General features: G+C 49.9%; 1 protein-coding gene across 1 annotated transcript; it reads left to right on the top strand.

Moving 5' to 3' along the window:
* The first annotated feature begins 5232 nt into the window (after positions 1-5232).
* On the top strand, positions 5233-12032 carry LOC139059858 (uncharacterized). The gene is made up of 2 exons (XM_070538321.1): positions 5233-8323; positions 9020-12032. Exon 1 carries the CDS (start codon positions 6344-6346, stop codon positions 7457-7459), a length of 1116 nt encoding a protein of 371 aa, XP_070394422.1. The 5' UTR covers positions 5233-6343; the 3' UTR covers positions 7460-8323; positions 9020-12032.
* The last annotated feature ends 516 nt before the right edge of the window (positions 12033-12548 follow it).

Here is a 12548-nt window from a genome sequence, read left to right as displayed (position 1 = left end):
TGTGTTTTCTTTCAAGTCATGTGACTGCAGAAGACTTCCCTTACTAACAATATACTTTCCGAAACATTATGTGATGGACGCTACGCCTAGGTAAAAAAGAAACTGGTCATGTGTGTATACGCACGTTTGTCTATGTGCTGAAGGTCAATGTAGTGAATGACAGCCGTGCCGAGAGTTTTCAGCACTATGAAAACTGTACTTTCTCCGCAGAGAGAGAGAGAGAGAGAAACGTTTATTAAACGAAACAATGTCCCGAGCGAGGCCGGGTATCACCCTAAGGTGGGAGGGCTCCTTAGTCCAGGAACCCTCTGGCTTCGACTGCCCTCTTGGCCCTGGCGACGAGTTGTCGCTGGTCTTCCAGGTCCCCGAGGGTTAGCTTGGCCTCCCACGTTTCGAATAGGTCGTTTGCTTCTATTGCTCGTTTTGCGTGCGTTTCTGGTTGCATTTCGCTGCCTTCCTGCCACGGGCATTCCAGGAGCAAGTGTGCCAGAGTGTCGGGTACGTTGCAAAGTGGGCAGAGGTAGCCGTGGAGCGTCGGGTAGAGGCGATGCATTATCGTTCCGTGCGTGTACGTATTACTTTGCAGGCGTCTAAGGATTAGGCTTTCTTCTCTGTCGAGTTTAGGGTGCGGTGGAGAGTACACTCGGCGCTCGAGCCTGTAATGCTGCAATATGGCCGAATAGTCGGTGGATACGGCCTCCGCCTCTTCTGTCACGGGTCCGAGAGCGCGTGGGGAGAGGGGAGCCCGGCTGACGTGCTCGCGGGCAGCGGCGTGGGCCGCTTCGTTCCCCTCTAGGCCCTCGTGTCCGGGTACCCACGTTACGCAGGTGTACGGGAGCGGAAGGAAGGAAGGAAGGAAGGAAGGAAAACTTTATTTGGTCCTGCAAGTAGTGATAATTCATCACTAAGCGGGCCGCTCCCACGTCGGGACCGGAAGGCCAAGCCTCACGGCCACATCCTGAGCCTGCTGGACAGCCCAGAATTGTTCATCCAGGAGCGGAGTGCTTCGTCTTTTTAGTATCTTGAGTGCATCGGCCGAGATGCACTCAAGAGATGCACTCCGCAGAGAAAGATAAAAAAAGGCATAAGAGAGTGTGTTTTGTTACGACGAAACTGCCGTACTTTGAGAAATGTCAGTACCATTTGCACAGGACCACTGTCCCAGACAGTGTACACAAATTAACGGTGTTTTGCATGACTTGTGGCATAGAGTATGTGTCCTTCAGATGCCTCCAAGTCGCGTCCGTGGTGCTAGCTTCACTTATAAGATTGCGCGTTATAACAAAATGAAAAGCTCTGTCGTCTTCCACAAATGGACGCGATGGTTTCTTCCTCCTGGCGAACTGCCTTCTGTTCATAGCGCCTATACCGTACCAGATTTCTAACGAAAACAGCTACTAATATGCGGTAACAGAAAAGGGAACAACGTGGAATGAAGGAAATTTATTCGGCTTTATATTGCGTGATGACATGCAAAATACGGTTCTACTGCATAAAATAAAGCAGTGCCGCCAGCATTTCTTACTCGACAAACAGGAGAAAAAACAGCAATATGTTTTCATCTCTCGGAGAGTGAGCGGTAACGCATTTCGTATAGAGAAATACAAGAGCGAGCTAATCGATAACACGCTTCCCGTTCTGCTCGGAAGGCTTGCTTCGGTGTCGTCTGCAGTTTGGACGCAAATATCGCCACACGTCGGCGGGACCGAACCGCCGTTTGTATTTGTTCGAATTAAGTTCGTGTTAGTGCACGCGGTATCCTATGGATTTCGCCTCTTGTGGGGGAGGGTATTTTGTCAACGCACTATGCCGTATAACCGGCATGAACAAGATACGGGCCAGAATGCAAACACGCGGGCGTGTCTACACACGCCCACGCACGACGCTCTGCCGACAGCTGTCGCTTACAGTATTCGGTTGGGCGCCTGCGTTGCATTCGAGAACAGTTCGTTGTTGATGCTGCTTCGGCGATATCGCTCCGCTTCCGGGAAATCGATTTCCACCCGAACGAGCGCACACATTTGCCCAACGAAAGCTTAGCCCTCGGATGAGGAAGCTAAAACGCTTGGCAAACAGTGATTGCAAATGGGCTCTTCATTCAGTGGCTCTTTTAAATGAGTTCATTCAGTCGGGCTGAACGGACCGTGCGCGGAAGTACGCTGTTTATCAAATATCATTCATGGAGAGAGCTTGTGTTCTCGGCCATATTGTGTCGCGGTTAAAGGTAAAGTTATGTAAAAATTATAGCTCACAACATTACTGAACACCACACAGAGGCCGGAACTTATTCTTGGTGATGTTTTTTTTAATTTTAAAGGAAACCTTGCTTCTGATGACTGCATCAGGCAGAGAGACGTCTTCTAAAACCAACAAGCAAAATAGAAAAAAAATATTACATTCTGCTTTGTTTTATTATAGCAGTGAAGAACATATTATGGAGTTCCGCTTGCGACCTATAGAATTAAATGAAAGATAATTGTTCTGGTAAAGTACAGTGTGCCGACCACTTCCAATATGATGACGGTTGTTCACTGCGCGCACACTATGCGCTCAACCAAAATCACGTGTTGAGCCCGCGACATGATGTGTCTTCGGCTGAATGCATGAATCGTCCCTTCTGGCAGCGCGATGCGGGGGTCCGAGCGGATGAGTTCAGGATGTTTTCGGAAGAGCAAATGGGCTCAAGGATGTGAAGTTAGATAATTGATCAGGATTTATCCATAAAGTGGATTATATTTGACTAACATGCATCCTCCCAAAAGTTTAATATGGCCTTTAAGAGCTTGATCACTGTTATTGCGCTTGCGCTTTGTCATTCCACGCAAACTGGGTGCGCATGCTGCAATTAGAAATGGAACGCGGTGTCTTGTGATAAGCAGAACTATATGGGATTTGAGTAAGCGTGGCAGCTCCGTAATAAAAAAAAGATGAAAGAGATAGAGTGCCACATAATGCCTGGCTTATGTTGAACTCAACCCTTTTCTGTTTTCTTAGTGGGCATATATGTGACTACGGGAAGTTTAGTGCTAACATAGAAACCGCAAACAAAAACTACAATAAAAACGATAATTATGGCTTATGCTTCAGGTGAGTCCGCAGTAAGAGATATAATAATTCACCGTACATTGGCGATCAATCAGATCGGCAGCACAAACGTCGTGACAGTTCACACGGAAACAGCATCCACACCGTATCGGTCTTGCTTAGCTATGCTAGTTTTCAACGCATTTCAACGCTTGTTAAGTTAAATAGACAGTGTTAACGTTTACTGAGGAATACCCAACTAAGAGACGCTAAAATAGCGCGCGTAAGCCGAAGAAACCATAGGGAATACGAAGCATGAACAGAGCGCACAACTCCATTCCTTTAAGACGCTCGGCCTCTTTCAGACATACGCTAAAATTTCCATAACTTATGTTATTTGCATACAGTTTCAGGAACGCGTGAGCAGAAATGTCTGCTAAAAAGAATTCGCGCCAACAACGTTCCATTTAAGTGGTGCTTTCGTGTTAAGGAGCGCAAATGCGATTATGATATATCAAGATCTGACGTACCAGCTGTGCTCTCTCGAAGCGAGATGGAACGTTCTTCGGAAGCTACATTCTTGCAAACTGCCGCAGCTATTGTTTTCGCAATCGAATCGCCGCCTCAAATTAAAGTGCGCATACATCATGCGCTCTCTCACTTCAGTCATTGTGCGTGTGCCTAAACAAGTAATATCGGGCGCCTTCGTACCGACTCGGAAATGCGCATATTGAGTCCGTCAAAGACGGAGTGCATCGACCAGTCCCGTTACAAATCTTTGTGCTCATTATCACACCGCGTGGAACTAGCCCTATTGTCGTTTTCTTTAGGGGGGAGCGAGTAACCACACGTCTTGATCATGCGCTTACACCTTCTCGCCAAATGATGAACTTTACTGTATTCTCCGTATAATTACGTCGTAAATATTACCAGAAATCCATTTTTATCATATGTGCGGACGATACCCGTATATCTTTTATTGAAAATGACCAAAACGGCCGAATCGATTCCGCAAGCACCGTACTTTCTAGACTTCATCACTGGGCACATTATAATGATTTACAAGCTCATATGTGAAAAACTAAACAAATGCCTTTGCGCCCTGAAGGAGGAGCCTCTGAATCACTTGAGAATACATGCCTATGGAACAAATGGCATCAAAATTGTGCATATTATGTGCGTGATTTTCAAAGAAATTTAAATTAAATTATGAGGTTTCATGTGCCAAACTACGATCTGATTATGAGGCACATCATCGGGGGGAGGGGGGGGGGGGTCTCTGGATATTTGGACCACCTCGCGTTCTTTAACATGCACCTAAATCTGAGTACGTGGATGCTATTGTATTGCACCCCCTAAATTCTCATATAGGCTACTGTGGGATACGCAAGTTGATCACATAAACCAGAAGGTTGCTTGTAATATTGGTATTTTAAATCGTCACGGAAAATATTTTGCTACCCATTTCAAACTTCTCTTTCACTCCTTATTCATATGGCATCTTCATTAGCGTCATTTCGTTTGTCGAACTGCTGCCTATACGAGTCTCAAGAAATGTTCCTCAAAAAAAGGCCCTCAAAATTATATGTATTGTCTAAGAAACTGCCCTAGTTCATAGGTTTTTCCGAATACAAATATACCCAAGGTATTTAGTCTCTACAATGTCAGTCTTCCGATTGGCTGCACACATCAACTTGGATGGGACATTTCATGTGTTTTTAATCTAGCTTCTCTTGTACTTCGTATACTATCGTGCCATTTACACCATAGTCCCACATTTTAGCACTAGCACGCCACATACAAACTACGGCTCACAGATCCTGATACGCCATTTCCCTAAGCTATTCAACAACACCACCATTTGCGGGCTTTGATATAGGCACATGTAGTGATGCTGAACTTTGCTGTCATTTTGCAAAATTATTGTGGTCCAATATTTTTTTTCTCGTAAATGCAAAGGTGTACTTTGTTCATGAGTGTTTTCCGTTTTGACTAACCAATTTCTATAGTGATACGTACAAAAATGTTCTGCATTTTGTCACATTGTATACGCTTCTAGTCGCTATCTTTATTACCTTTTTATTTCGTTGCTTTTTGTTCAAGAAAAGTTCTATTTGTTAATTGTTTTTTGTGCATACTGTGATGTGTGGTGCCCGACATGGTGCGGGGAGCGCGACGGTCAGGAGCAGACGACGCTGAGTGCACGCGCGCCGCGGTGGAAGAAGGAAGACAACGACGCCGAAAAGCGTCCGGCACGAGAACGCGCGGCGCATGACAGCCAACAAAAAAAGAAAAGCCTCACCAATCAAGACCACGGAGCGTCGGGCAGCCAATCCGAAAATGCCAAATCGGCCAGACCAAAAGAAAAAGCGTGGTGCGCTGGCAGAACGGGGCGACACGCAAGAGCACACGCAAGAGGACACGCAGGGAGATGCCAGGAGAGTCCCAGGAAGCGACGGCAGGAGGAGGTCAACCACCGGAGCGGGCGTTGAAGACGGGCCGTCGGGTTCCGGACCCGAGCCCACCAGGACTTCACCCGCCCGGGGCCTCCTGCCAACCTGTTCCTGTGCGTCGCCCGTCTACCTGAGCGTGCCGTCAGCTCCTCGAGGCCGGCGGTGAGCTTCTGCGCCAGTGGGCAGGGCGAGTACAGTCGGGCTTCGGGCCCGAGCTCTACGCCAGCTGCCCGGCCGGGACGCCACCCCCGTCTGCCGTGCCGCCTGCTGCCCGAGGCCGGCGTTCGAGCTTCCGCGCCGTGGGCGAGAGGGGAGCAGTCGGGCTACGGGCCCGAGCTCTCTGCCCGGCCAGAACGCCGCCCCCGTCCACTCCTGCCACCCAGCCGCCAGCGTTACCTCGCCTAGCCGGAGCTGGCGCGCTCCCGGCGCCCGGTCGGTCAGCCTACGCCGCGACCTTTGGTGAGACCGGCGCCACTCCTTCTGCCAGCTTCTCACCGCGTTGCCGCGTCGAGACTGTGACGCGTCCCCGCCCTCGTGGCAAGCCCGGACTCACGCCCTCGTTAACCTCATGCAAGGCCTATGTGTGTTCCTTACCGCAATGTCCGCTTGAGTGTTTATTTTATGCATGTTTTTCTATTTCCTTCTATTTAGTTTATGCCTCTTTTTAGTTTGATTAAAAGTCTTTGTGTGTGTGTTCAAACCAACGGCTTTGTCCTCGATTGGGTTCTCGGAGGCTCCGCCTAGGAGAACCAACCGAACCATTGAGAACACGAACCTTTGCCCCCATAAGTGGGTCATCACAAATTGGCGTCCGCGACAGGACAAAGCCGTTCGTTTGGACCTTTTTTCTCTAGCGGCTAGGAACTATGGCCAACACACGAGACTTGTTAGCGCTAGCCGAGCGCATGGGGCTAGAAGTTGCGGAGTTGAGAGGATGGTTGAACGAGCAGGAAGCGCGGGAGCGAGAAGAGCGGGCAGCGGAGCGCGAGGCTAAAAAGCAGGAGCTTGTATTAGAGGAGAGAAATCTACAGTTACGGCTCAAAGTCGCGGAAGCTGAGGGTAATCGTGGCGAGACGAGCCAACGGCAGCTAGAACTGGAGGAGCGAACGCTTCAGTTGCGCCTCCAAATGGCGGCAACGGACGCTGCAAGGACAGCTGACCGAGGGCCAGGAGGGAGTGCCCCATTCAGCGTGAATCCCCACAGTTTAATGCCGGGATTCAACGAAAGCCGGGACGACTTAGATGCCTATTTAAAAAGGTTCGAAAGCGTCGCCACCGGACAAGAATGGCCTAGAGACAAATGGGCCACGGCTCTAAGTTTATGCTTGAGCGGAGAAGCTCTGAAAGTCTTTGGACGTCTGTCTCCAGAAGACTCCCTCGACTACGATAAAGCCATGTTGGCGTTGCTCCAGCGTTTTCGGTTTACGGCGGAAGGCTATCGGGAGAAGTTCCGACAGAGCAAACCCCAAGATGGCGAAACTGCAAAGCAGTACGCAACTAGGCTACTGAGTTTCTTTGATCGGTGGGTGGAAATGTCCAAAACCGAAAAGGAGTATTTGGCACTTCGCAACCTGGTGGTGACGGAACAGTTTCTGAACAACTGTCATCATCGGTTAGGACTCTTCCTGCGCGAGAAGAGCTACCGCCAGCTAGATGACATGGCCGAAGCAGCCGATAATTTCTTAGAAGCTCAGAGACAGCCCAATTTGTTGGTGTTCCGGCAGAAATCGGAAGACATTAACCATACAGAGAAAACTGGAAGCTCATCCGAGAAAGTTACAGTGCGATGTTTCGTATGTGGGAAACTGGGCCATGGGGCGTCGGACTGCCGATCTAAGCTGAGGCAACCGTACTGCGGATATTGCCGTAAGCCCGGGCATGATGTCAAGGCCTGCACCAAGAAAAACGGTCCACCAAAGAAGACGTCTTGCCTATTGTCGCCAGAAGAATGCCTGGAAGATTCCAACACAGCAGTCGTTTAACAAGACGTAACTAGCACGGTGAAGACCCACACAGGGACTGTAGCACGCAAGATGCCAGTGCTAAAGGGCGTCGTCTTCGGACAGACCGCGTCAGTCTTGCGAGATACAGGAAGCAACACGCTGGTCGTGCGTCGTTCCCTCGTACCAGACAAGGCTCTGACGGGCACCACCACAAAGCTTGTCCTGGCGGATGGCAGCAGCATTGAAGTTCCCGAGGCCAAGGTTGAAATTGATTCACCTTATTTTTCTGGTACAGCGATTGTAAAGTGTATGAGAGCTCCTCTATACGATGTTATTATCGGAAATGTACCAGGTTCACGAGAACCTCACGATCCAGATAAAACATGGCCAAAGAGACTGAAGAAGCCCATCAAAGATGGTATAGCAATTCGGAAAAGAACGAAGAGAGAAGACCATTCCCCGGATGCTTTGCTGGTCGGCATCAAGAGCCGAGACCAACAGCCGAAAACATCCGCGATCAATATCAGCGCCTTGAAAATAACCAGGAAGGATCTTACCACGACCCAGAACGAAGATAAGACCTTAGAGTCTTGCAGGAACAAAGTGGGCCAAGTGTTCCAAGGCAAAAGATTGGCATCCTACTCATTCGATGTAGTAAGGGGAGTGCTTTATCGCCGTTGCCGGCTGTCCTCGGGCAAAACAACCCAACAAGTGGTAGTACCCCAAAAATTGCGGGACCAAGTGCTCACTCTGGCGCACGAAAGCCTGATGGCAGGACACCAAGGAATGAAGAGAACGATCGATCGTGTTCTAGAATCCTTCTACTGGCCAGGAGTCCAAGAAGCAGTGAGAAGATACGTACGCTCTTGTGACACTTGCCAGCGAACGTATCCTAAGAGCAAGGTGGGCAAGGCACCTCTTGGTCGCTTACCTTTAATAGACACTCCATTTGAAAGAGTGGCAGTGGACATAATCGGACCCTTAAAGCCTACGTCAAATAAGGGTAACCGATACATACTGACCCTGGTGGACTTCGCTACCCGATATCCAGATGCGATAGCTTTGCCGTCGATCGATTCGGCTACGGTGGCCGAAGGACTGATAGAAATGTTTTCTCGCATTGGATTTCCACGTGAGATACTGTGCGATCAGGCCTCCTGTTTCACATCGGACCTAATGAGAGAGATAAATGACCTGCTGGCTATCAAACATCTAAGCTCGACGCCGTACCATCCTATGTGTAATGGTCTGGTGGAGCGATTTAATGGCACGTTGAAACAAATGCTACTCAAGATGTGCCAAGAAGAGCCAAAGTCATGGGACCGATTACTAGCACCCCTCTTGTTTGCGTATCGTGAAGTGCCTCAAGCCAGCATGGGGTTTTCTCCTTTCGAGTTGATCTACGGTCGACACGTCCGAGGCCCACTCAGTCTACTTAAGGAACTATGGACAGGAGACCACCTATGCGAAGAAATCAAGACCACATACGGGTATGTCTTGGATCTCCGAGATCGTCTGGAAAAGACACTACGGTTGGCACAAGAGAACTTGTCGCGATCTAAAACGACCCAGAAAATTTACTACGACCGGGGAAGTAAGATACGCCAGCTGAAAGTTGGTGACCGTGCCCTTATCCTGCTTCCAACGACGGCCAACAAATTGTTGATGCACTGGAAGGGGCCTTTCTTGGTCACAGGAAAGAAAAGCAACTTTGATTAGTGGCTGGACTTGGGACACACCACAAAACTGTTCCATATTAACATGCTGAAGCGCTATGAAGAGCGTCAACCCGAAAGTTCCCCACAGTTAGCATCATTCATCGTGGTGGAGGAAGGCGAGACACACACCCCTATACCTACCTTCACAACAAATGAGGGCCCGGGTACAGAAGCAATTAAGCTTGGCGATGACCTTCAAGAAGATCAACGTGCAGCACTTCGCAGGCTCCTAGCCACCCACGAGGCTGTCTTTTCCGAAATACCCGGAAAAACCAACTTATTGGAGTGTCGTCTTCAGCTCACAACTTCTGAACCAATTAACACTCTGCAATATCCATTACCCCTCGCAATGAAAGAGGTGGTCGAGAAAGAAGTGCAAGGTATGTTGCAACTTGGGGTGATCGAACGGTCCGACTCGCCTTACAACTCTCCTTTGGTGCTGGTAAAGAAGCCCGACAAGAGCTACCGCGCTTGCATCGATTTCCGTCGCATCAATGATGTTCTGGTTTCCGACGCAGAACCTATACCGAGGACGGACGTGATCTTCGCTGAGGTAGGGACAAAAAGATTATTTTCCAAATCTGACCTCACCAAAGGATATTGGCAGGTGCCACAGGTGGACACAGGTGGACAGAAGCTCACGGCTAAAAACGGCATTTTCTACCCAATCCGGACACTATCATTTCCTCTACATGCCTTTTGGGATCAAGACAGCTTCCGCAGTGTTTACTCGATTAATGAGAATTCTTCTCCAGGGAATCCCCAACGTAGTTCATTACATCGATGACGTTCTCATCGCTACGGCAACCTGGGAGGAACATATAGAAACACTGCATTGTCTGTTGAAAAGGATCCGAGAAGCCGGATTGACAATCAAGCCTCAGAAGTGCGAAGTCGGCGTAACATCGATAGTTTTCCTCGGTCATCGAATAGGAGGCGGGACAATTCATCCAGTGGAAAGCACGATTGCAAAGATAGCTCAAGCTCCCCGACCCGATGCTAAGAGACAACTCCGTTCTTTCCTCGGATTGGCGGGATACTACCGCAATTTGATACCTCACTATGCAGAGAAGGCACAGCCTCTGACGGAAATGACAAAGAAAAGGGAAAAGAACAAGATATGTTGGAACACCGAGAGAGAAGCCGCCTTTGAAGCACTAAAGCGAGCGTTAGCATCTGAACCCATAGTACAGGCTCCTGACCTTAAAAGAGTGTTCACACTACGCAGCGACGCCTCTGACACCTGCATCGGGGCAGTCCTTATGCAGGAACACGATGGAGTTTTACACCCCGTATCATATGCCAGTCGTCAACTATTGCCTCGAGAGCAGAACTACTCGGCGATAGAGCGAGAATGCCTAGCCTTAGTTTGGGCTATAGAAAAGTTCCATATATTTTTATATGGCACACACTTCATAGTTCAGACTGATCATCAACCATTACAATATTTATCACGGGCGAAACACCTAAACAGCAGAGTGCTGCGATGGAACTTAGCACTACAAGAATATACCTTTCATGTAGAACATATCAAGGGATCTGAGAATGTTGGGGCGGACTACATGAGTAGAATACATGGGGGTCTACAACCCTACGCCTCTTGATGTTTCCGTTACCATAGCAAGGTTATGTCATCGCAATGCCATGCTGTTAGTGTTTGATGCTAGTTTCTTTGTTTTTTTTTTACTTGGTGTGCTTTCTTTGACTTAGTGTTTTCCTTTAACGGTTTCATCTGTGCCACTCTGTGAACTGTGCATTGGAACCATACAGTGCGTTCTTGTGAACGGACCTTGACTGTAGTGTGCCAAGTATACGTGAACTATGTCGCGCACTGAGCGGCAGTTTTTCCTCAGAAAAACTCGTTAAAAAAAGGGGCTTGTGTGATGTGTGGTGCGCGACATGGTGCGGGCAGCGCGACGGTCAGGAGCAGACGACGCTGAGTGCACGCGCGCCGAGGTGGAAGAAGGAAGACAACGACGCCGAAAAGCGTCCGGCACGAGAACGCGCGGCGCATGACAGCCAACAAAAAAAGAAAAGCCTCACCAATCAAGACCACGGAGCGTCGGGCAGCCAATCCGAAAATGCCAAATCGGCCAGACCAAAAGAAAAAGCGTGGTGCGCTGGCAGAACGGGGAGACACGCAAGAGCACACGCAAGAGGACACGCAGGGAGATGCCAGGAGAGTCCCAGGAAGCGACGGCAGGAGGAGGTCAACCACCGGAGCGGGCGTTGAAGACGGGCCGTCGGGTTCCGGACCCGAGCCCACCAGGACTTCACCCGCCCGGGGCCTCCTGCCAACCTGTTCCTGTGCGTCGCCCGTCTACCTGAGCGTGCCGTCAGCTCCTCGAGGCCGGCGGTGAGCTTCTGCGCCAGTGGGCAGGGCGAGTACAGTCGGGCTTCGGGCCCGAGCTCTACGCCAGCTGCCCGGCCGGGACGCCACCCCCGTCTGCCGTGCCGCCTGCTGCCCGAGGCCGGCGTTCGAGCTTCCGCGCCGTGGGCGAGAGGGGAGCAGTCGGGCTACGGGCCCGAGCTCTCTGCCCGGCCAGAACGCCGCCCCCGTCCACTCCTGCCACCCAGCCGCCAGCGTTACCTCGCCTAGCCGGAGCTGGCGCGCTCCCGGCGCCCGGTCGGTCAGCCTACGCCGCGACCTTTGGTGAGACCGGCGCCACTCCTTCTGCCAGCTTCTCACCGCGTTGCCGCGTCGAGACTGTGACGCGTACCCGCCCTCGTGGCAAGCCCGGACTCACGCCCTCGTTAACCTCATGCAAGGCCTATGTGTGTTCCTTACCGCAATGTCCGCTTGAGTGTTTATTTTATGCATGTTTTTCTATTTCCTTCTATTTAGTTTATGCCTCTTTTTAGTTTGATTAAAAGTCTTTGTGTGTGTGTTCAAACCAACGGCTTTGTCCTCGATTGGGTTCTCGGAGGCTCCGCCTAGGAGAACCAACCGAACCATTGAGAACACGAACCTTTGCCCCCATAAGTGGGTCATCACACATACCTGTTCAAATGCTGTATATAAGCTATCATATGCTTAATATGCTATAATCGGAGGCTGGTGTCGTTTGCCTCATCAATGTGATGGCAATCTCTTGCATCACAGTATGGGCACGGCACCAGCCTTGGAGGACGTCGGCTCATGTGATAACCATAACACCGCATAACACCGTTCTGTGTCAATGGGCAAGGCAGCAGCGTAACGGGCAAGATGCTCAAGAACCCTTTATTGTTCGTAATCTAGGTCCCTAGATATTTGCCGGATACCTGGTATCTTGAAGATAGTCGGTTTTTATTGCTGCTGGCTTGCCCACTGTGTCCGGAATGCCTCATTGTTCGGTTGAAACTTATTCCTTTTAGTATTTTTATTTGTGGTGAAGCTGAACCGAACAATGAGCCTTCTGAGAAGCAAA

Source organism: Dermacentor albipictus, chromosome 5 (assembly GCF_038994185.2).
Source record: "Dermacentor albipictus isolate Rhodes 1998 colony chromosome 5, USDA_Dalb.pri_finalv2, whole genome shotgun sequence".
Lineage (NCBI taxonomy): Eukaryota > Metazoa > Arthropoda > Arachnida > Ixodida > Ixodidae > Dermacentor > Dermacentor albipictus.
This window is presented reverse-complemented; position numbering and strand designations above follow the sequence as displayed.

What these genes read in the sequence shown, in the direction of transcription:
- LOC139059858 (XM_070538321.1), top strand. Translation starts at nt 6,344, where the DNA reads ATGGCCAACACACGAGACTTGTTAGCGCTAGCCGAGCGCATGGGGCTA.